Source organism: Elephas maximus, chromosome 3 (assembly GCF_024166365.1).
Source record: "Elephas maximus indicus isolate mEleMax1 chromosome 3, mEleMax1 primary haplotype, whole genome shotgun sequence".
Classification (NCBI taxonomy): domain Eukaryota; kingdom Metazoa; phylum Chordata; class Mammalia; order Proboscidea; family Elephantidae; genus Elephas; species Elephas maximus.
The window spans coordinates 8,003,566-8,027,932 of NC_064821.1; the positions used below are offsets into that span (position 1 = coordinate 8,003,566).

The window sequence follows — 24,367 nt, forward strand, 5'->3', positions numbered from 1 at the left end:
GAGTTTTACTGATCCATGTTCCTTGCTTGATTGCAGGTCAATGAATACATCGACGCTCGTGACACGAACATGGGTGCGTGGTTCGAGGCACAGGTGGTCAGAGTGACCAGGAAGGGGCCCTCACCAGAGGAGCCCTGCAGCTCCACCTCCAGCCCGGCCCCGGAGGATGATGTCATCTACCATGTGAAATACGACGAGTGAGTGTCGCCTGGCCCAGGGCTGGTGACGGTACCTGGGGCAGTTCATCTTCGGAAGGTGTCCTTCGCTCAGCGTCTCCAGGCCTGGAGATTAGTACCGTCTGGGGGGTGATGAGCGTCTGGGTACCCTGCCCCTCGTGTCTCCAAACAACCCATGAGACCACCCCCCCAGAGGAGCAGCATGCTGGCCCCAAGCCATGCTGGCCCCTTGTCGGTCCCAGGGAACTCGGTCTTCGTCACCCAGCCGGAATTGTGTTCCCCCCACCCCCGATTTTCATGTCTTGTCTTATTCGTACCACTTATTACCACGTGAAGTCACTTTAGCTTTGTTGTCTCTCACCTACTGGAATGTGAAGGTCCATTCACTGTGAGAGTATTTGCTGAGCGCCTACTGTGTGCCAAGGTCCCTGGCCGGCACGTGGGGTTTGTGCCTGTTGGCAGTCTGAAGCCACTCACAGTGCTTTAGGAGCCCTGGTGGCGTAGTGGCTAAGAGCTATGGACCAGCCGCTCACTGGAAACCCTGTGGGGCAGTTCTGCTCTGTCCTAGAGGGTCAGTATGAGTTAGAATCTACCCGACGGCAGTGAGTTTGTTTTTTGTTTTAATGGTGCTGTGGAAGAAAGGCCTGGCAGTCTGCTTCTGTGAAGAAAACCCTACAGAGCACAGTTCTACTCTGTAACACATGGGGTCTCTACGAGTCAGAACTGACTTGACGGCAATGGGTTTTTTTTTTTTTAATTGTGTGGTAGGCCCATGGCACACACATTGGGGAACACAGGGCAAACATGCCTGTCTGTGTAGAGCTTATGTCCGGGGGGGCCCATGTGTAGAGCTTATGTCTTGGGGGCCCAGGGTCTTAATCTGCTTCCCTGCTGGGTCCTTACTGCTTAGAACAGTGCCTGGCGAAGTGAGACTTAGCTCTAAGGGGTTATCGACCTTCCTCCCTGCCTATCTCTCTCTCTCTCAAAAAATCGGTTGCTGTTGAGTTGATTCTGACTCACGGTGACCCCACGTGTGTCAGAGTAGAACTGTGTTCCATAGGGCTTTCAGTGGCTGTGACCTTTTGAAAGTAGATTGCCAGGGCTTTCTTTCGAGGCACCTCCGGGTGGATTTGAACCATAACCTTTCCATTAGCAGCTGAGCACATTAACCACTTACACCACCCGAGGAGTCAAACCGTTGCTGTGGAGTGAATCTGGCTCATGGTAACCCCGTGTGTGTCACAGTAGGCCTGTGACTGAGTTTTCTGAAGGCCTGTCTTCTGAGGCGCCTCTGGGTGGACTTCAGTCGCCAGTTTTTTGTTAACAGCTGAGTGCGTTAAACGTTCGCACCGCTATTTTGGACACCGCAGCAGCACGTGAGATGGTCAGGGAAGGGACTGGGTACCGCTACGAGGAGGATCATGCTGCCCCGTGCTGTGCGTGGCCTCTTTCCCCGTGGCCTGTTGCCCACTGCCGTGGGCTCTGCTGGTGATGAACATCCCGGGCTCTTCCTCAGCTACCCAGAGAATGGCGTGGTCCAGATGAGCTCCCGCGACGTCCGCGCACGCGCCCGCACCATCCTCCCGTGGCAGGAGCTGGAGGTGGGCCAGGTGGTCATGCTCAACTACAACCCCGACAACCCCAAGGAGCGCGGCTTCTGGTACGACGCTGAGATCCTGCGGAAGCGCGAGACCAGGACTGTGCGGGAGCTGTATGCCAACGTCATGCTCGGGTGAGCGATGCGCCGCTGGGCGTAGCCAAAGAGTAGACGCCACTGGGCCACTCTCCTTCCTATCCCCATCCCCTCCCGGGGCCTCAGGCCAGCTCTGAGACTGTGCGAGGCCCTCAGGGGTTGGCCCGTTGCCACAGCCTCCACCCCAGCCTCCTGCCTCCCCTCTAGCACCCCACTTTCCTCCCTGCTCACTGCTCACTTTCTTTTTTTTTAATTTCTTTTTTGTCGTTGAGAATATATACAGCAGAACACATACCAATTCAACAGTCTCTGTGTTATGATTCAGTGACGTTGGTCACATTCTTCGAGTTGTGCAACCATTCTCACCTTTTCCAAATTGTTCCCTCCAATTAACATAAACTCACTGCCCCCTAAACTTCCTGTCTAACCTTTCCAGTTGCCCTTGTCACTCTGATCCCATATAGCTAGTCCAAAAAGAGCACGGTGCTCAAGGCAGACGTTCGTTAGCAGTTAAGCCGAAGTGTTGTTTGTCTGGTTTTAAGAAGAGTTCAGGAGATAGTTTGGGTTTAAGGTTCAAAGATTAGCTCAGGGTGGTGATCACCTTCCTAAGATGCATCTGAGCACCTCACGCCCCTGCCCAGGGACGGCGCCCTGGCAGGTGGGGTGTTCAGGCTTCTTTTGTTTGTTGTTTTAATTCTGGCGAATAGGTGATACGTTCAGATGATTCAGAATTCCAAAAGTACCAGTGATTGCAGAGTGAATATTATCCCCACTTCCTTGTCACCTGGCCACCCAGTTCCGATTTCGGAAGGCATCACTGTTACCGGTTTCTTCCTTCCCGGAATATTCTGTGTGTAAGCTAGTATGTGTACGTATGTGTATGTATACATGTACACATATACGCGTATACGTGCACAGACAACACAAATCAGGGTACACTCTCTATCGGGTCAGTAAACTGCAGTCTGTGGGGTCAGATCTGGCCCCCTGCCTGTTTCTGTAAATAAAGTTTTATTGGCACATAGCCGTGCACATCTGTTTATATATTGTGTGTGGCTGTTTGATGCTATAGCGGCAAAGTCGAGTAGTCAACAACAGAGACTCTGTTGCTCATGAAGCTGAAAATGTTTACTTTCTGGCCCTTTCCAGAAAGTTTACCAATAATGGTATATATACCAGATATACCATTATTTTGTAATTAATGGTATATCTCCATGGTTGATCCATTTCCATATCTAAAATGCTTTCATAATCCTTCATTTCCTGCTTTCCCAAGCATCCTTTCCTTCTTTTTTTTTTTGCACGTGAGTACATATACATATAGTTTCCAAAGTGGCATTATTGAGATATAGTTTACATATGACAATCTACGGATTCTCAGGGCACTGTTGCATGAGTTGTAGTCAACGTCTATAAGGACCCCTGGTGGTACAACGATTAAGCACTCGGCTGCTAACCTGGTGATCTGCTCCCATAAAGATTACAGCCTAGGAAACCGTTTGGGGCAGCTCTGCTCTGTCATTTGGGATCACTATGAGTCGAAATCAACTCGACAGCACCCAGGAACAAGAAGTGAATGTATACAGTTGTACAACCACCATCATGGTGCAGATTTAAAGCACTTCCATCCCCACCGGAAGTTCCCTGCAGCCATCTGCATTTCCTCTTCCTTCCCATTTCTACCCCCCCCGCCCCCGCAACCCTACTCTGCTTTTTCTCTCTGTAGATTTGCCTTTTCTAGAAATTTCACATACTTGGAATTATATGCTCTGTGGTCTTTTGAGCCTGGCTTCTTTCACTTGGCATGTATATGTATTCATAGTTTACCACAATTAAGAAAAAATATATGTTTTTATTTTTTCTAAATTGTGGTAAACTATGTATAATAAAACATTTGCCGTTTTAACTACTTTTTTATGGTTATGAGTATGTATGTACACACACATATATATGTAAACATTTGCCATTTCAACATATTTTGTGTACAATTTCATGACATTGATTATTTTCATTATGTTGTACAACCATCACCATTATCTGTTTCCAAATGTTTCCATCACCCTTCACAGAAGCCCAGTGCCCCCAAGCAATGAGTTCGTTTTTCCCTCCCCTGTCACTGGTAACCACTAATGAACTTTGGTCTCTGGATTTGCCTATTCCAGATAGAAGTGGGCTTGTACAGCACTTACCCTTTTGTGTCTGGCTTATTTCACCGGGCATGATGTTTTCAGGGTCCGTCCATGTCGAGCCATGTATCAGGACTTCCTTTCCCTTCATGGCTGCGTAAGGTTCCATTGCATGGATGGCACCACGTTTTGCTTGCCCATTCAGCTTGGGTAGTTTCCACCTTGTGGTGATTGTGAATTGTGCTGCCATGAACACTGGTTTACAGGATCTGTTTGAGTTCTTTTGGGTATGTACCTAGGAGCGGAATTGCTGGGTCACATAGTAACTCTGTGTTGAACTTTTTCAGGAAGTGTACTGTGTTTGAAGCCTGTCTGCCTGTCTGCCGTTGGGTGACTGGTGCGATTCCCTTTATATTTTTATTGCAGAGTAGTATTCCGTTGTTCTATTCTTTCTGAGGGGTACATTGACTGCTCCTTTTCCCTGACATATATGTTTCCTATCCTGAGCAATGCTCTGGGAAAAGTCCACACACGCTTTTGTCATTTCGCTCATTAAACTTATCTTCTACCCCTTGGCCATTAAAATCTGGGCCTCACAGGATGGGGCCCCGGCGGGGAAGAGCTGGCCTGGCCTCCCTGGCCAGCTTCGCCATCCACCTCATGTGCCCCTCATCCTGCGCTTGCTCCCTGTACTCCCACACTACCCTTCTGGAAGAGCTCGGCTCAGGCTTCGTCCCTCTCTGCACCTTCCTGCCTCCTGTCCCAGGAGCAGGCACAAGCTGCCCTGTGGCCCCTTGCCTTTCTCTGTCGGCCTGGGCTCCTGGAAGGGACGGGCGCGGGAATCGTCGGTGGAGGGTGTACTTCTAGGCAGGGAGTTCACCCCGCGGGATGAGGGCCAAGGGGTCTCTGTTGTCTTCAAAGCCCCGAAGGCAGAGGCATCCGCGTACATATTTATCCAGCGCTTTTTGTTGTTGTTAGTTGCTGTTGAGTGGATTCCAACTCATAATAACTCCACGTGATGGGGAGAACTGCCCCACAGGGTCTTCTAGGCTGTCACCTTTATGAGAGCAGATTGCCAAGCCTTTCTTCTGCAAAGCCACTGGGGGAGTTTGAACTACCACCTTTTGGTTAGCAGTCTAGTGCTTAACCATTGCAGCACCGGAGCTCCTCGTTGAGTGTCTGCTGTGAGCCCAGGCCTGTTCTAGGCACGAGGCTATAGCAGAGCCATTTTGCTCAACCTCAGGACTGCTGACACGGGGGCCGGATCCTTTTCTGCGCTGGGGGCGACCTGTGCACTGTAGGGTGTGGAGCATCATTCCTGGCCTCCACCCACTCCATGCCAATAACACTACCCAGTTGTAACAAAAATGTCCGCAGACATTGCTGAATACCTCTAGGTGGCAGTATCTCTCCCTGTCCCGTTTGCTGTGATCAGGATTCCTCCCCCTCAGCACTCACTGCTGACACGGGGACTGGATCCTTCCCCCCTCCCCAGTCATGTCAACCAAAAACATCCCCACCCATCGCCAAGCGTTTTGGGGGTGCACAGTTACCCCTGGCTGAGAACCAGGGGGGTTGCAGCTGTGGAAAAACCAAATCCTTGGCTCGTGGGGTGGCCAGGCCACTTGGCAGCACACAAACACACCACAGTGCCTGGTTGTAGTGAGTGCGGCGAGGAAGAAAAAACGCAGGGAGCAGGGGAGGGTGCTGGGACGCCTGGGTGGGCAAAGCTGAGGGACAGCCTCAGCACCAGAACAGAGACCAGGAGGAGGTGAGAGAGTAAGCCGCGTAAATGTCTGGGAACAGCGTCCCCAGCACAGAGCACAGCCAGTGCAAAGGGCCTGGGGCAGGGCTGTGCCTGGAGGAAGCAAGGAGGCAAGGCCGTGGAAGCTGCCAGGCATCCGGACAGTCAGGGCTTAATTTGTTGTTAGCTGCTGTCAAGTTGGCTCCCGATTCGTGGCGACCCCGTGTGTTACAGGGTAGAACTGTGCTCCACAGGGGTTTCTTTGCGGTCACCTGAATGGAAGCAGATTTCTGGGCTTATCTTTTGCTGTGCTGCTGGGTAGGTTCGAACCGCTAACCTCTGGGCTGGCAGCTGATTGCAGACTGCTACCGGTTGCTGTCGAGTTGACTCTGACCTTGGGTGACCCCATGCGTGTCAGGGTAGAACTGTGCTCCCCAGGGTTTCCAGTGGCATGAGTTTTCAGAAGTAGATTGTCAAGCGTTCCTTCTGAGGTGCCCCTGGGTGGACTTGAACCTCTAACCTCTGGTTAGCAGCTGGGTACGTTCACCATTAGCACCACCGTGGACAGGACATGGTAAGGGATTGGTCTTTGTTCTGTTATGGGCAGCCAGCTACTGGGAGTATCAGGCTCGGAGCTGTGATTAAAACTCATTGCTGTGGCTGCTAGCAGGGAACGGGCAGCAGGGAGGCCAGGGAGAAGGCTGCTGTGGCTGGGAGGTGCTAGGTCCTGAGCTTGGGCCACGCTGCGGTGATGTCCCTGATGCCTTCCAAGGCAGCCGAGGCCTCTCCTGATGCCGGCAGCTCAATTAGGACCCTCAGAGTCCAGGACCTCTCCTTGAGAGGCTTACCACCCGGAGCCCCAGCACCGGGGAATCTGCGGGGCTGTCTCCTTCTGAGTGATCAGAACGGAGAGAGGCAGACCCTGAAATCAGGACCCCCCGGCTGCTAGGGACCTACCGCCTAATGACGTACTCTGCTTGCTTTGTGTGTCATTGGTCCTTGTGTAACCAACTAACCCACCGATTACTAAGCTGATCCTGACTCACAGTGACTCCATGTGTGTAAGAGTAGAACTGCGCTCCATAGGGTTTTCAGTGGCTGATTTTTTGGAAGTAGATCACTAGGCCTTTCTTCCGATATACCCCTGGGTAGATTTGAACTGCCAACCTTTTGGTCAGCAGCTGAGTGCCAAATTGTGCCACCTAGGGAGCTGTGTACAAGTGCAGAGGTCGTCTAAATCGGGATGGCAGACTTTTCCTCTAAAAGGTCAGATAGTAAATCTTTTCCACTTTGCCAGCCAGGTGGTCTCTAGCATAACCACTCAACTCTCTAGTTTCAGGGTGAAAGCAGCCAGAGACAGCATGTAAACAAACGGGAATGGCGTATGCCAATAAAACTTTATTTACAAAAACAAGTGGTGGGCCGCATTTGGCCTACTGGCCATAGTTTGCCAGACTCCTGTTCTGAATATTCTGAATACATAGATAGTGACTGATAAGCTTCTGTTAGCTGTATTGTTCAGCGCTGAAAAGATTCAAGACACGTGGGAGAGCAGAGATATATAAACATATGAAAGTATTTTCTAAGCCAGGGCACTACTGTAAGATATCAGCTCTGTAGGGGATGTCACTAAGAGAACTGGCAACAGTGTGAACTGATTTGTGACAACCTTGTTATTAACCTTCCCCTCTCCCTTAACGAAGAGGCAGTGCCGGTTCAGTGCTAGAATTTTCACCTCTCGTGTGGGAGACCTGAGACCCTAACTGGACTCCCGGCCGAGGCACCTCATGTACAGCTACCGCCTGCCTGTCATTGGAAGCTCGCATGCTGCTATGATGCTGAACAGGTTTCAGCAGTCTCTAGACTAGGAGGAAAGGCCTGGCAATCTACATCAGAAAATCAGCCCATGAAAACCCTGAGAGTATGGACCCCTAACATGCTTTTAACTTAGTATTGCAGTCACTCCTGAGTTTCACCCTTCAGCCAAAGATTGGACAGGCCCATAAAACAAAACGAGACTAAATGGGCACACCAGCCCAAGGGCAAAGACAAGAAGGCAGGAGGGGACAGGAAAGCTGGTAATAGGAACCCAAGGTCGAAAAAGGGAGAGTGTTGACATGTCATGGGGTTGGCAGCCAGTGTCACAAAACAATGTGTGTATTGTTTAATGAGAAACTAATTTGCTCTATAAACCTTCATCTAAAGTACAATAAGAAAAAAAATAACTACAACAAAGAAGAGCAGCCCACGAAAACCCCACGGGTCTCAAGGGTCTGACCTGCAGCTGATAGTGGCGATGGCGCAGGACGGGGCAGTGTTTCTTTCCATCGTGTGCGGGATCGCCGTGAGTCAGGGCCAGCTCGATAGCAGCTAGCAACAACAACAAAGCTGTTTTAAAAAAAACCACACAGAATAAAAAATCCCAAACCTCACTTGGGATCTTGCTTCCAGCTGTTTGGCCCGAAAACCAACCTGGAGATAGAAGTGAGGAGGGCCCTTCCTCTTCCTTGTCCTGTGGGGTCACCCTCGCCGTGTGTCCACAGGATTTTGATTGTGATGGCCAAGGAAAGGCTCAGCTGCTTCCGAAAGAGTGATTTACGCCGAATGTCTCTGAACACTGTGTCTCCGACCCGCCTGCTTCGCCTGAGCACGTGCAAGGGCAAAATGGGCCGCTTCGCAGAAGCCCAGGCCCTTGAAGGCATTGGCGTCGGTATTTTTTTTCATAAATAATTTATTATATATTTTGAAGTTGTTGAGAATATACAGAGGAAAACATCCACCAGTCCAACAACTGATTACATCCCTCAAATTGTGCAGCCATTCTCACCCTCCTTTTCCAAGTTGTTCCCCCTCCATTAACATAAACTCACCGCCCCCTACGCTTCCCGTCTAAACTTTCGAGTTGCTGTTGTCAGTTTGATCTCTTTAGATAGTTCTTTTAACGAACGCAGTGCTCAAGGCAGACATTCTGTACTAGTTAAGCTAAACTGTTGTTTGGTTTTAAGAAGACTTCAGGGGATAGTTTTGGTTGCCACTTTAAAGACTACGTCAGGGCCGCAGTTTTGGGGGGGCACCTGTGCTCTTAAGGCCGAGTGCGGGGTAGGGCCGGTGTGGGAGTTAGAAGGCAAAGGCTCAGTGTATTAGTTCCTCAGGGCTGCTGAGACAAAATCCAGCTGGCTCAGAAGAACAGACATTTATTTTCTCACAGCCCTGGAGGCCAGAGGTCTAGAATCAAGGTGTCAGCAGAGCTAGGCTCCCTCTGAAGGCTCTAGGAGAGGGTCCCTCCTTGTCTCTTCCAGCTTCTGGTGTCCCCAGGCGTTCTTTGGCTTGTGGCCACATCACTCCAGTCTGCCTCCAACTTCACATGGCCACCTTCCCTGTGTCTGTCTCTGTATCTCTTCTTTTTCATAAGGGCACCAGTCATATTGGATCAGGGCCCATCTTACCCAGGAGAGGGGAGTCCTGGTGACTCAACAGTTAAGCATTCGGCTGCTAACCAAACAGTGGTGGCTTGAACCAGTCACTCCAAGGGAGAAAGATTATGTCCTAGAAAACCCTATGGGGCAGTTCTGCTCTGTCACGTGGGGTCACTATGAGTTGGAATCGACTGCACAGCACCCAACACCACCACCACCCAGTCATCTGGGATTCGGACCCACCCTACTCCACTATGACATCCTATTACGTGATAACATCTGTAAAGACCCTGTTTCCAAACTAGGTCACATTGACAGCTACAGGGGTGAGAGCTTCAGCATTCATGTTTTGGGGACACAGTTCTACCCATAACACTCAGTTTGCACTTGGTGACACTACTGAGTGGCTTTGAGTCACTCCGGCTCTCTAGGCTCAGGTTCCCCGATTGCACAGCCAGGGCTGGCCAGGATCAGGGTGCCAAGTGTAGACGCTCAAGGAGGCTGGGCAGAGCTGGTGGGGACAGTGCATGTCCCACTGAGAGCAGCTGCTGTTCCGGGGACTGTCAGCCTTCAGTTTTCTGAGAGAAGCAGACAATTAGAACTGTTCTCTGGAACTGGAGTTTTAGAGATGGGTGATTGATGCAATTATTTTAAACATTTGAAAATCTGATGCGGGCGCCGGGCCCTGCCCTACCGGAAGCTCAGCTGCCTCTTCTGTAACCAACTGGCAACCCCGACTCGGCCACTCAGGTTTGTCAGAGCAGAACTGCGCTCCATAAGGTTTTCTGTGGCTGGGTTTCCAGAAGTAGATTGCTCTCTTCCGGGGCAGCAGACAGGCCTGCAAAATGCAGGCAAGATGCTTTCTCTGAGAGACACGCTGGAAGAGGTGGCCGGGCTCTGTTCTCAGCTGCGCACCGTTGGGGTAGTCGTTCAGACTCACTGGGTTGTAAGAACCCACAGGGTACTGTGTTAGACTCACTCGTTCTTTCACTTTGTTGTTGTTGAGTCAGCTCTGACTTGTGGTGACAGCATGTACGACAGAACGAAACATTGCCTGGTCCTGTGCCATCTTCACGATCGTTGGTCTGCTTGAGTCCGTGATTGCAGCCACTCTGTATTTTGAGTGCCTTCTAACCTAGGGTGCTCATCTTCCAGCACTCTAGGACAATATTCTGTTGTGTTCCATAGGGTTTTCATTGGCTAATTTTTGAAAGTAGATCCCCAGGCCTTTCTTCCTAGTCTTAGTCTCGAAGCTCTGCTGAAATCTGTCCACCATAAGTGACCTTGCTCATATTTAAAATATCAGTGGCACAGCTTCCAGCAGCACAGCAACACAAGCCACCAGACGACACACCGACAGATGGGTGGTGGTTGTTAGCTTTAATTAAACTTTATTTGGAGATGATTATAGATTCACTTGCAGTTTTAAGAAATAATACAGAGAAATCTCCTGTACCCTTTATCCAGTTGCCCCCGGTGGCAACATCTTATAAAACTATAGTCAGTATCACAACCAGAAAATTGACACAGATACAGTAAAAAGTGCAGAACCTTTCCATTTCCAGAGGGGTCTGTCCTATTCCCCCATGCCTACCTCCGCTCCCCCCACCCCAGACCCCGACCCCAGGCAAACCACTAGTCTGTTCTCTTCCTGTATAATTTTGTAGTCTCAAGAACGTTATTTAAATGAGATTCAGACAGAGTGTAATCTTTGGACTGGCTTTTTTTTTACTCAGCATAATTCTCCGGAGATTCATCTAAGTTGTTCCATGTATCAATAAAATTTTTCAATAGTTCGTTTTTATTGCTGGTAAGTATATGGTGGTAGAGGACAGTGGTGGTTCGGGGTAGAATTCTCGCCTTCTGTGTCAGTGAACGTGTTGCCAAGATGCTGAACAGGTTTCAGTGGAACTTCCAGACTAAGAGAGATGAGGAAGAAAGGCCTGGAAATCTACGTCTGAAAATCAGCCATGAAAAACCCTATGGGTTACAACTGTCTATCCCTTTTGTACGTAGGGTTGCCAGGAGTCGGGGGCTACTCAGTGGCGGCTAACAACGGAACATTCCATGGTATGGATGGACTGTAGTTTATTAACCTTTCACCCACTGAAGGACATCTGCGTTGGCTCCGGCTCTTGGCCGTTATAAATAAAGCTGCTATAATCATTTATGTTCAGGGTTTTGTGTGAACGTAAGTCTTCATTTCTCAGGGGTAAATGCCCAGGAGGGCGATTGCTGGGTTGTAGGTAAGCGCCGAGGTAGTTTTACCAGAAACTGCCAAAGTGCTTCCCGCAGCGGCTGCACCATTGTACATTCCGGCCGCCAGTGGATGGAGGTCCAGGTTCTCTGCATCCTCCCCAGCATTTGCTGTCAGTGTTCTGGATTTAGCCATCATCATAGGTGTGAAGTGGTGTGTCATTGTTTGTGATTCCTAGTGACTTGTGACGTTGAGCATCTCTTCATTTGTTTCTTTGCCATCTGTATATCTTCTTGGGTGAGGTGTCTGTTCAGGTCTTTTGTCCATTTTTTAATTGGGTTGTTTGTTTTTATAAAGAGATCTCCAGGCCTTTCTCCTGGGGCCCTTCTGGGTGTACTCAAACCACTAATCTCTTGGTTAGGAGCCGAACACATTAACCGTTCGTACCACCCGGGGAGTCCTTTGTATATCTATGCGTGTGTGTATATATACCTGTGTATACACACACACGCACGTACCAAAACCCGCTGCCGTCGAGTGACTTCCAGCTCTTACCTACAGAGTAGAACTGGCCCACAGGGTTTCCAAGGCACAGCCTTTTCTCCTGGAGTGGCTGAACCACTGTGCCATCAGGGTTCTCTGTGTGTGTGTGTGTGTGTGTGTGTGTGTGTGTGTGTGTGTGTGTACATACATATACATGTGTATACAGTATGTATATGGGCACACATATATGTATCACTCCTGTTTTCTTTTTTTAATGAATATTTGTGTAGTATATCGTTTCAGTTCTTTTACATCCAACTTATTGATTTTTGAAGTGAATCGAGTTTCCTGTAGTTGGGCTGTACATTTTTTTTTTTTTTAATCTATTCCAGTCTTTGCCTTTTACTTGAAGTGCTTAGGCCGTTTACATTTAAGGTATTATTGATGTGTTCAGATTTAAGTCTGATTATGTTCTGTTTCTGCCTCTTCTCTTTCTTGCCTTCCTGTGGGATACACGATTATCTTCTAGGGTTCTGTATTGACATATAATTTTTGAGTGTATTGCTTTGTAGATTTCTTAGTGGTTTCCCTGAATATTATACATTTATGTCAGGCGCAGTGGTTAAGTGCTTGGCTGCTACCCAAAAGGGCAGCAGTTCGAATCCACCAGGCTCTCCTTGGAAACCTTGTGAGGCAGTTCTGATCTGTCCTATAGGGTCGCTATGAGTTGGAATTGACTCTAGGGCAATGGGTTTACATATATATGGAGCCCTGGTGGCGCGGTGGTTAAGAGTTACGGCAGCTAACCAAAAGGTTGGCAGTCTGAATCCACCAGCTGCTACTTGGAAACCCCATGGGGCAGTTCTGCTGTGTCCGCTAGGGTTGCTATGAGTCTGAATTGACTCGACAGCAACGGGTTTGGTATGGTTTGGTATCAGAGTGCTTCCGCTTTGAGTGAAGTGCAGAAATTTTTCTTCCTTTTAGGCTCTTCTACTTTCCTCGCTTATCACTGTCCTGGGTAGCAGATTCAGTCATCACTTTTAGTCATCACATATGATTTACAAAGCTCATGGAGAGGGTAGTCTATCATACGTACCGTATTTCTGCTCTTTCTGTGGGTTTTTCTTCCTTTCCTTTGTAATTTTCCCTTTGAAGCACTTCATTAAAAAAAAAAAAATTTTTTTTTTTTAGTTACTCTCAAAGGCTAGGTCCACTATCGACACATCTGTTTAGTCTTCCTTTGCCCGGGAATGTCTTTTTCCCTTTCCTTTCTGAAGGATAGCTTTGCTGGATATAGAATTAAGTTTATTTACTTAATTTTTTAAAATTAAGTTTATTTTTAGTGAATACATTATAGTTTTGTATAATTTAAGATACTTGAAAAAGTTTTGTTATTGCTAGCTGCTGTCAAGTTAGCCCTGACGTAGGGCGACCCGATGCACGATGGGATTGGACCATTGTGCTCCATAGGGTTTTCATTTGCTGAGTTGTGGAAGTCGGTCGCCCGGCCTTTCTTCCTAGTCCATCTGAGTCTGGAAGTTCTGCTGAAACCTGTTCAAGCATCCTAGCAGCATGCAAGCTGGGTGGTGGCTGCACGTGAGGTGCATTGGCTGGGAACTGAACCCGGATCTCCTGCGTGGAAGGCAGGAATTCTTCCACGGAACCACCATTGCCCTCACTAAAATGCATGTGTTTCTAGGTTCTCTATCAAGTATTATAATAAACTGACCCTTGTGACCCCACCTCTGACATTAAGAGCCAAGACAGGTTTCCATAGCACAATTCTGATGCTGTGTGTGTTGTTTCTTTCTACAGAGCCTCTTCTAGGACATAACTAGAACCTTCCTCCCCCTCAAAAAAAACCAACAAGCTCGTTGTGCCATGGAGTTGACCCTGACTCACGGCAACGCCATGTGTTATAGAGTAAAACTGCCACATAAGGTTTTCTTGGCTGTAATCTTTAGGGAAGGAGATTACCAGGCCTTCCTTTCGTGGCTCGGCTAGGTGGCACTGAACTACCAACCTTTTGGTTTGTAGTCGAGTGCAAGCCACCCAGGGAGCTTGTAATTAGGACCAGTGCTGTCAAAATGTTTGAGAAGTGCTAGGTGGCAGAATCCTCTGCTTGCCCCAACAGGGCTGGGCAGCCGGAACCTTCTAACAGCCCCTCTCACACAGGGATGATTCCATCAACGACTGCCGCATCATCTTCGTGGACGAAGTCTTTAAGATCGAGCGCCCAGGAGAAGGGAGCCCTGTGGTGGAAAACCCCATACGACGTGAGTCCTGGCTCCGGGGGCTGTGGGCGGTGGTTGGGTCGGGGTCTCCTGCCTCACTGGCCCTGGCTGACCCGGCCCTGCCTGCTCATGTGCACAGGGAAGAGCGGGCCCTCCTGCAAACACTGCAAGGATGATGAGAGCAAGACCTGCCGTGTGTGCGCCTGCCACCTGTGCGGGGGCAAGCAGGACCCCGGCAAACAGATCATGTGTGATGAGTGTGACATGGCCTTCCACATCTACTGCCTGTGCCCGCCGCTCAGCAGCATCCCCGACGAGGACGAGTGGTGAGCGTGGCGGGGCTGGCAGCTAGGAGGAGGGTGGCCCGCGGGGCCAGGCCAGCTCCTTCTTTGGGGTGGGGCCAGCCTGTACACTGGAGGGTGTTGAGCAGCATCACTGGCCTCTGCGCACTCAGTGCCAGTAGCAGTCGCCCCAGTCATGACAACCACAGATATCCCCAGACAGTGCCCAGTGTCCCCTGGGGGGCAAAATCACCTGGGTGAAGACCCCTGGATTAGGGGCTTCCGCTGATCTCCAAGACACTATGTCCCATAATCATCTGGCCTGCTGACGTCCTAGGACGCTGCCCACGTTTAAGTCCACACGCTGGGTGGGGAGGAGAGGGGGGAAATCACAGGAGCTGGCGGGGGGGGTCACTGTCTTAGTTACCTAGTGCTACTGTAACAAGTGAACGGCTTTAATAGAAATTTAGTCTCTTACAGCTTAGGAGGCTAGAAGTCTGAAATCGGGGTGCTAGCTCTAGGGAAGGCTTTCTTTCTCTGTCAGCTGTAGGGGAAGTCCTTGTCATCTTTCTTTCCCTGGTCTAGGAGCTTCTCAGCACAGGGACCCCAGGTCTAAAGGACGTGCCCTGCTCCTCGCTCTTCTTGCTTGGTGGCTGTCGTTGTTGTTAGGTGCCATCGAGCCGGTTCCGACTCCTAGCGACCCTGTGTACAACAGAACGAAACACTGCCTGGTCCTGCACCATCCTCACAGTTGTCGTTATGCTTGAGGCTATTGTTGCAGCCAGTGTGTCAATCCATCTCGTCGAGGATCTCCCTCTTTTTCTCTGATTTTCTACTTTACCAAGCATGATGTCCTTCTCCAGGGACAGATCCCTCCTAATAAAATACCCAAAGTATGTGAGACGTAGTCTCGCCATCTTTGCTTCCAAGGAGCATTCTCGCTGTACTTCTAAGACAGATTTGTTCTTTCTTTTGGCAGTCCGTGGTATATTCAGTATTCTTTGCCAGCACCACAATTGAAAGGCATCAATTCTTTGGTCCTCCTTATTCATTGTCCAGCTTGTGCATGCATATGAGGTGGTTGAAAACACCATGGCTTGGGTCAGGCGCACCTTTGTCCTCAAAGTGATGTCTTTGCTTTTTAACACTTTAAAGAGGTCTTTTGCAGCAGATTTGCCCAATGCAATGTATCGTTTGATTTCTTGACTGCTGCTTCCATGGGCATTGATTCTGGATCTAAGTAAAATGAAATCCTTGACAACTTCAATCTTTTCCCCATTTGTCATGATGTTGCTTATTGGTCCAGTTGTGAGGATTTTTGTTTTCTTTGTGTTGAGGTGTAATCCATACTGAAGGCTGTGGTCTTTGATCTTCATCAGTAAGTGCTTCAAGTCCTCTTCACTTTCAGCAAGCAAGGTTGTGTCATCTGCATAACACAGGTTGTTAATGAGTCTTCCTCCAATTCTGATGCCCTGTTCTTCTTCATATAGTCCAGCTTCTCCGATTATTTGCTCAGCATACAGATTGGATAGGTACAAAGTCCCATCTCTCTGCTTGCTTCTGTCTCCTTTCATCTCTTGTAAGAGAAAGGTGACGGAGGCCACACCCCAGGGAAACTCCCCTTACATGGATCAGGGCTGTGAGCTGAGTGAAGGTGTTGCATCCCACCCTAATCTTCCTTAACATAACCTAATCTTGTCTCAGTAACCACACCCAGAGGTTAGGATTCACAACACATAGGATAATCACATCAGATCACAAAATGGAGGACAACCACACAATACTGGGAATCCTGGCCTAGCCAAGTTGACACGCATTTTGGGGGGACACAGTTCAATCCATGACAGTCACCCTGATTTACACCATCTCACCCAGTGGGAGTTTGTCATGATACTAAGTGTGAGCTAGGAATAGAGGTCAACTGTTTTCCAAATAATTAATGTAGGGTCTCCCCGCCCTGGCATTGCTGACCTGGGGGCTGGATCCTTCTCTGGGGTGGGCCATCCTGTGCACTGTAGGGTGTTGAGCCGCATCCCTGGCCTCCAGCCACTCGATGGCATAGCACCCCCCCAGTTGTGACAACCACAAATGTCCCCAGACATGGCCAAGTGTCCCCTGGGGGCAGAAGCACCTCAGGTGAGACCCACCAAGCTTCTTGCCATGTCATAAACCCAGAAGGGGCAGTGACGAAAGACCAGGCAGGAGAACCTTCTGAGTTCTCCATGGGCCTCAGGGTCACATGGAGCAGGAAGCTCAGTCACGCAAGGAGGAAACGGAGACCCTGCAGGTCAGCCGCCGAGAATTGGGTCCTCACCTTCCCCAAGATGCAGGGCTTCTAGCTAGTACGTCTGGGCGCTCGTAATGATAGCTGCTGTTGTGTCCAGGTTACGGAAAGACCAGGCCCTAGACGAGGGGCCCTGCGTGGGTTCACGGGTTTGCTCCTCACCCTGACTCTGAGGGGGCGCTGCTGCGGTCCTTGTGGAGGCGGGGAAACCCAGCTGCATGGCAAGAAGGCACACCTGGAGCTCCCTGCCTTGGAGCTCCCCGCCTGGAGCGCCCCGCCTGGAGCTCGCCACCTGGAGCTCCCTGACTTGGAGCGCCCCGCCTTGCCTTTCCTGCGTGGCAGTTGGATTTACTGTCAGTGTTATGAGGAACCCTGAATTCTGAGCAGGAGAGAGCCAGATTCTGTTCTCCAGTAGAATGTTTCGCCATGATGGAATGTTCTAGAACTACGCTGTCTGATAACATTTGCCACTGGCCCCCACATGGCCACTGAGTCCTTCAAATGTGGCTGGTGCAACTGAGAAACTGGATTTTTTTGTCTTATTTAATTTTAATAAACGTAACTAGCCACGTGTGGCAAGTGACCCTGTTAGGACCGTGTAGAACTATTGCGGCCGGAAGGAGGCTGCCGTGCCTGCAGCATGGGGTGTGAAGCAGTGCAGTGGGCAGAGGGCAGGGGCTTCCAGGGCTCTGCAGCCAGTGACCCCCGAGTCGTTCCAGGTATTGCCCCGAGTGTCGGAATGATGCCAGCGAGGTGGTGTTGGCAGGAGAGAAGCTGAAAGAGAGCAAGAAGAAAGCAAAGATGGCGTCAGCCACCTCGTCCTCGCAGCGGGATTGGGGCAAGGTGAGGAGAGGCCTGTTTGCCCGTGACCTACCAGTTGGCCCTCCTCTTCCACAAGTGCTCATAGTGCTTTCTTTCTGTGTCTGGAACGACAGGGCATGGCATGTGTGGGCCGCACGAAGGTGTGCACCATTGTCCCGTCCAACCACTACGGACCCATCCCAGGCATCCCCGTGGGCACCATGTGGCGGTTCCGAGTCCAGGTACTGGTGTGGATGGGCTGCCATCAAAGCCAACTCCTCCCAGGGTGCAGCTCGGGGCTGGGCCATCTTGGGGGAAGGTTCTCCTAACAGGCGTGATGCAGTGACTGGGGCACGTTGCACATAGAGTGTAAAACTCAGACTACAGGCTCCAGAGGCAGGGAAGGGAGGGTGGAGTTGAGTATGTCCACGCCAGCTGTTCCCAAGGGTGCCATTTGTCCCCTGGGGTTCCACAGGTCAGCGAGTCGGGTGTCCATCGGCCCCACGTGGCGGGCATCCATGGCCGCAGCAATGACGGGGCCTACTCCTTGGTCCTGGCAGGAGGTTACGAGGACGACGTGGTGAGTGCGTGCGTGGGGGCGGCGCAGCGCGGGGCAGGGGGACGCGGACGCGCAGGTGGGGTGCGGAGTGTTCAGCCTGCCCTTCTCTGTTTCAGGACAATGGGAACTCTTTCACGTACACAGGGAGCGGCGGTCGAGATCTTTCTGGCAATAAGCGGACTGCAGAACAGTCTTGTGATCAGAAACTCACCAACACCAACAGGTTCGTTTGCCTTCGGGCTTCCTCCGGGCGCCTGGTGGCTACGTGAGTGCTGGGCTTCGTTTGGGTGCCTGTCGTCTCTGGGAAGTTAGATCCCTGTTACGAGAGTGGTGGGCTGTAGAGAGGGGAATGTTCTCGTCTTCCCTTCTCCATTCACCAAAGATGTGTGAGCTGTTCAGATGGACTCAAGCACGCTTTTTCTGTAAAAGGCCATATAGCAAAGATTTTTGGCTTTGCAGGCCACACGGCCTCTGTTACAACAACTCAGCTGAGCCGTCATAGCACAAAAACAGCCATAGACCATACATAAACGAGTACATGGGACCATCTGCCAATAAAACTTTCATTTGCAAAAACAGGGAGGGCCCCAGACTTTGCTGATTCCCCTTGCAGGGTAGGGAAGGACTTTTTAACCATAAAAGGTACCCTGAGGTACGTAGAAAGATGGAGAGATTTATCGATCTAAATATTTTAAATTGCGTCAATAAATCCCATAAACAAAATTAAAAGGCAGATGACTATTTGAGGGAAAAGTTTGCAACAGATGTGTTACGTGGTGCTTTTATTACATAAAAAGCTTTTGCTAATCAATTAAAAAAAAATGTTAATAGAAAGAAAACAGCCAAAAAACTAAACTATTGAGTCGATTGCAACTCATCGTAACCTGTGAGACAGAGCAGGATGGCCCCCTATGGTTTTCTTGGCTGTAATCTCTATGGAAAAGGAGGCCTGGTGGCTCCGCGTTTAAGTGCTTGGCTGCTAAATGAAAGGTCAGCGGTTTGAACCCCCTGGGTGCTCCGTAGGGGAAAGGCCTGGCGATCCGCTCCTGCAAAGATCATAGCCTCGGAAACCCTGTGGGGTGGCTCTGCTCTGTCTTGTAGGGCGACTGTGAGTCAGAGTCAACTGGACAGCAGCGGGTTCGGTTTTGGTTAATGTTTGTCGTGAGGAGCCCTGGTGGCACAACGGTTAAGTGCCTGGCTGCCGGCCAAAGGTTGGGGGTTCAGACTCACCCAGGAGTGCTGCAGGACAAAGGCCTGGTGACAGCCTAGAAAACCCTGTGGGGTGGTTCTGCTCCGTCAGACTGGTTGGCTGTGAGTTGAAGGTCACCGTTGTAGCACCTAACAGCAACAGCATTCATGTACCACTATCCAGAGCGGCAAAACGTCAGCAGCTAAACGTCCGTGCCATTTATCCGTACAGGACAGCCACGGAGATGACATCGCGGTGTCAGCTGGGAGTCTGAGTTCTGGTCTGAGGGGCTCCGAGCCCTGTGCTGGGCCCTCTTCCCCGAGATGGCCTGCAGGGGGCAGGGCGCCTGGCTCTGTGTCCCCAGGCCTCTATTTTTCTCCTCGGCACCTTCCTCATATAGCGTATGAGTGTCCTGAGGCTGCCATGATAAGGCATCAGAAACGGGATGGTTTAAAACGACAAAAGTCATGTCAGATCACGGTCCTGGAGGCCACAAGGGTGAAATCGGGGGGCGGGCAGGGCCAGGCGCTCTCTGAAGGCTCTAGGGCAGGGTCCTGCCTTGTCTCTGCCGGCGTCTGGTGGCTCCCGGTGGTTCTGGTGTCCCCTGTTTTGCAGAGGCATCACTCCAGCTGTCTCTGTTGGCACACGTCTGTCTTCCCTGGGTCTGTGTCTCCTCTTGTGAGGATACCAGTCATTGGATGTAGTCCCCCCCCTTCACTATGACCTCAGCTTAACTAATTACGTCTGCAAAGACTTAATTTCCAAACAAGGTCACGTTCACAGGTACGGGGTCAGGATGTGGCCGTCTTGTTGTTAAATGTGGTCAAGTCAGTTCCAACTCATAGTGGCCCCTGTGACAGGGTAGAGCCGCCCCATAGGGTCAGTTCCAACTCAGAGCGGCCCCTGTGACAGGGTAGAGCCGCCCCATAGGGTCAGTTCCAACTCAGAGCGGCCCCTGTGACAGGGTAGAGCCGCCCCATAGGGTCAGTTCCAACTCAGAGCGGCCCCTGTGACAGGGTAGAGCCGCCCCATAGGGTCGGTTCCAACTCATAGCGGCCCCTGTGACAGGGTAGAGCTGCCCCATAGGGTCGGTTCCACTCATAGCGGCCCCTGTGACGGGGTGGAGCCGCCCCATAGGGTCGGTTCCATTCATAGCGGCCCCTGTGACGGGGTGGAGCAGCCCCATAGGGTCGGTTCCACTCATAGCGGCCCCTGTGACGGGGTCGAGCCGCCCCATAGGGTTTCCTAGGCTGTGATCTTGACAGAAACAGGTCGCCAGGTCTTTCTCCCATGGAGCCACTGAGTTCAGACCACCAGCCTTTCGGTTAGCAGCCGAGCGCTTAACTGCTGTACCACCATGGTTCCTTGAACATCGAGGGACACATTCACCCCCTACTGTGGTCCCACTCTCCTTGCAGGGCACTGGCTCTGAACTGCAGTGCGCCCATCAACGACCGGGACGGGGCCGAGGCCAAGGACTGGAGGGCGGGGAAGCCAGTCCGGGTGGTGCGCAACGTCAAGGGCGGCAAGCACAGCAAGTACGCGCCCGCCGAGGGCAACCGCTACGATGGCATCTACAAGGTGAGCCGTGCGCCCGCAGGCCCTCCCTGGCCGCCTCGGACTCAGACTTCACTGACGTCACCCTCGTCCTGCAGGTTGTGCGGTACTGGCCCGAGAAGGGCAAGTCCGGCTTCCTCGTGTGGCGCTATCTGCTCCGGAGGGATGACGAGGAACCAGGGCCCTGGACAAAGGAAGGGAAAGACCGCATCAAGAGGCTGGGGCTGACCATGCAGGTGCGTCCCGTTTGGCCCTGGGGGACCGGTTTCACACTCGACATCTGGGCTGCTGTGGGCTACTGCACATTCGGCTTCAGGCCTTGTCTTCCTTATTGGTCCGTGAGGCCATAACGGGCCAGCTCACAGGCATGACAACACCCAGCGCTTGGTAAACACTCAGCAGATACAGCCCTTGTCTACAGGAAGCTTCACCTGGCTCCCAGTTAGCCACACCTTGCCTGCTATGTTACATAAATGCTCTACCTGCGGCGTCTTTGCCTTCGCAGACTTGCCTGTAATAGTTGGGTTAGCAGAAAAGCTGGGCGGCAGTCAGTGGTGGTTTAGTGGTAGAATTCTTGCCTTTCATGCGGGAAACCTGGGTTCGATTCCCAGCCGGTACATCTCACGTGCAGCCACCAGCCGTCTGTTGTTGGAGGGCTTATGTGTCGCTAGGATGCTGAACGGCGGAGCTTTTAGACTAAGATGGACTAGGAAGAAAGGCCTGGTGATCCTCTTCCAAGCAGCAGCCAGCGAAACCCCTATGGGTCATAACGGTCCAGTACGCAAAGAATCCTAGGGATGGCGCAGGGCCGGGCAGCATCTGGTTCCGTTGTGCGTGGGTTCGCCATGAGTCGGGACCGACTCGGTGGCAGCTAACAAACAACATCAATGACAGTAGGAGAGGTTACCCAGATCAGCTGGGATTCTGGTTTTTTCCCTGCACCTGCTCATCTCTTTCTTCTCTGCTCCCCACCCCAACCCTCCAAAAAAGCAGACCCAAACCAGCAAAGCCAGGAGAATACAGAAGGTGCAGACGCGAGTGTGAGGAGGAAGAATCCGTAACCCACCACTCACCTCTGTAGCCCCGGAAGCTGCCGAGAGCTTGTCTAGTCAGGGGTACAGCTTTTCTCCACTATAATTAGGGTGTTTGCTGTTCGTTATGGGGACTTGCTTTACAGCAGATAACATCGGCCTGGGACTATTTAAGGAGTCGTAATTACTGTTGAGAGCCTGAGAACGCCTCCCCTCTTGGGATCACACGGGGTTGTCTTTTGAACACAACATTAGTACAGCAGGGAATTCCAGAAGCTGAGACATTGGGAAGGACAGTCATGATGGGACAGGAACGCCAGCTTCCAGGGGGAACAGGGTTTTCATGGCAACTTCACGTTGCCAAAGAAGGTGGAAGATTTCTCAATGAAACATGCGAGTCGAGCATCATGACAGGCACCTGGGGGACCGGGTGACAATCAAATACTGTTAGGACATCACCAAAAAGGAAAACAAACCCTGTTGTCGTTGTGTCGACTCTGACTCACAGCGGGCCCATGTGTGTCAGAGTAGAACTGGATCATAGTGTTTTCAGTGGTTGAGTTTTCAGAAGTAGATCACCAGGCCTTTCTTCCGCAGTGTCTTTAGGTGGATTTGAACCTCCAACTTTTCAGTTAGTTTTTGTTGTTGGTTGCTGTTGAGTTGATTCTGACTCACAGTGACCCAGTGTGGCAGAGTAGAACTGCCCCATAGGGTTTCCTAGGCTGTCATCTTTCCAGGATCGCTGGGTGGGTTTGAACTGCCAACCTTTCGGTTAGTAGCCGAGAGCGTAACCACCATGCCGTGGTCCGTCGAGGTTATTAGACAGGATGTGTATTGCCTGAGGCTCTGCGGTTCACTAAGTGGGGGCCTCTTCATGGCTCAGCAGTGATCCTGGATGTGTCTCAGGGATCAGGCGGGGAAGGGTCTAAGCATGTGGGGCGGGGACTGGGGGTGGGAATGAGAGGAAGAGTGGGGACGGAAGGGAGGCTGGCAGGAAGACCGAGACAGGACAGGATGGGGACAGACAGGGGTCCCTGCCAGCCACCTCAAGGGTCTGGGTCCAGGAGGCCGTTCCTGCCTTCAGCCCCTCAGGCCGGTTTCTCTCTCTTGCAGTATCCGGAAGGCTATCTGGAAGCCCTGGCCAACAGGGAGAAGGAGAAGGAGAATAGCAAGAAGGAGGATGAGGAGGAGGAGGAGGAGGAGGAAGACGAGGGCTTGAGGTCCCCCAAGAAGGGCAAGGGCAAGGGCAAACGGAAGCGGAAGTCGGCAGGTGGGTCTCTGCGTGGGAGGGCGGCTCTGCCCACCCCAGACTCAGCCAGCACGTGCTCACATCACTGTGCCCTGTCTCAGGAGGCAGCGAGGCCAGCTCCAGGCCCCTGCGCGGGGTCCCCAAGAAGACCAAGGTGGAGCCCTACAGCCTCACGGCTCAGCAGAACAGCTTCATCAAGGAGGACAAAAGTAATGCCAAGCTGTGGGCCGAGATCCTCAAGTCCCTCAAGGACGGGCCGGTGAGCGGGGCTGGGTAGGGCATCTGGGTGAGCTTCCTGCCCTCAGCTCAGCAAGTGATGTGGCTGGACCACTGTCCCTTGGTGACCCGTCGCCCTCCAGCAGCTGTCCCACCTGGTGGAAACAGGCTTCCGAGGGTCACTCTCAGCTCAAATCCCCCCATGCAGCCCACCGCCCTGGGTCCCCACCCTCTCTCCTCTAGCCTGTGCTTCTTGATGTCGTCTGCCTGGACGTCCTTCCCCTTGAGCCCTGAATAAACCACCTCCAGCGTAGTGGCTGAAAACAAGACACGTGTGCTGTCGCACAGCCTGGAGGTCAGAAGTCCAAAACCAGTCCTTTTGTAGATGCTGTCGAGTCGATTCCGACTCACTGCGACCCCATGTGACAGAGTAGAACTGGCCCATAGAGTTTCCAAGGAGCGGCTGGTGGATTTGAACTGCTGACCTTTTGGCTAGCAGCTGAGATCTTAACTACTGCACCACCAGGGCTCCAAATGGGCCTTAAGGAACTAAATTCAAGGGGTTGGCAAGGCTGTGTTCTTCTAGACGCCCTAAGGGAGAATTGGTTCCTTGCCTTTTTCAGCTTCTAGAAGCCACCTGCATTCCATGGCTCATGACCATATCACTCCAGTCTCTGCTTTCATTATCACATCTTGGGAGTCCCTGGGTGGCACAAACAGTTAACGTGTTTGACTATGAACCCACCCAGAGGCTCCTTGGAAGAAAGACCTGACAATCTACTTCTGAAAAATCAACCATTAAAAACCTGACAGAGCACAGTTCTCCGTTGTCACATCTCTGTCTTCCTCTTTCTGACTCTCCTCTTGTAAGTACGCTTGTGGTTACATTGGGCCCACCCATGTAATCCAGGATAATCTCTTATCTTACTGTTGTTGTTAGGTGCTGTTGAGTCGGTTCCAGCTCATAGTGACCCTGTGGACAATAGAATGAAACACTGCCAGTCCTGCACAGTGCTCAAAATCGTTGCTGTTTGAGCCCATTGTTGCAGCCACTGTGTCAGTCCATCTCATTGAGCGTCTTCCTCTTTTTCGCTGAGCCTTTCCCTAGTCAAGCACGATGTCCTTGTCTAG

At 51.3% G+C, this 24,367-nt stretch overlaps 1 protein-coding gene across 3 annotated transcripts in view; it reads left to right on the forward strand.

The window, feature by feature from the left end:
* Positions 1-24,367, forward strand: part of UHRF1 (ubiquitin like with PHD and ring finger domains 1) — a 46,206-nt gene that overhangs the window by 13,383 nt on the left and 8,456 nt on the right. For all 3 annotated transcript variants that reach the window (XM_049876483.1, XM_049876482.1, XM_049876481.1), the window contains 12 exons: positions 37-197; positions 1,693-1,908; positions 14,011-14,111; positions 14,209-14,395; positions 17,354-17,477; positions 17,570-17,677; positions 17,911-18,015; positions 18,111-18,217; positions 20,602-20,764; positions 20,839-20,976; positions 22,885-23,041; positions 23,122-23,279. In XM_049876483.1, coding sequence (XP_049732440.1) covers positions 37-197; positions 1,693-1,908; positions 14,011-14,111; positions 14,209-14,395; positions 17,354-17,477; positions 17,570-17,677; positions 17,911-18,015; positions 18,111-18,217; positions 20,602-20,764; positions 20,839-20,976; positions 22,885-23,041; positions 23,122-23,279 — 1,725 coding nt within the window. The remainder of the gene's footprint in view (positions 1-36; positions 198-1,692; positions 1,909-14,010; positions 14,112-14,208; positions 14,396-17,353; positions 17,478-17,569; positions 17,678-17,910; positions 18,016-18,110; positions 18,218-20,601; positions 20,765-20,838; positions 20,977-22,884; positions 23,042-23,121; positions 23,280-24,367) is intronic.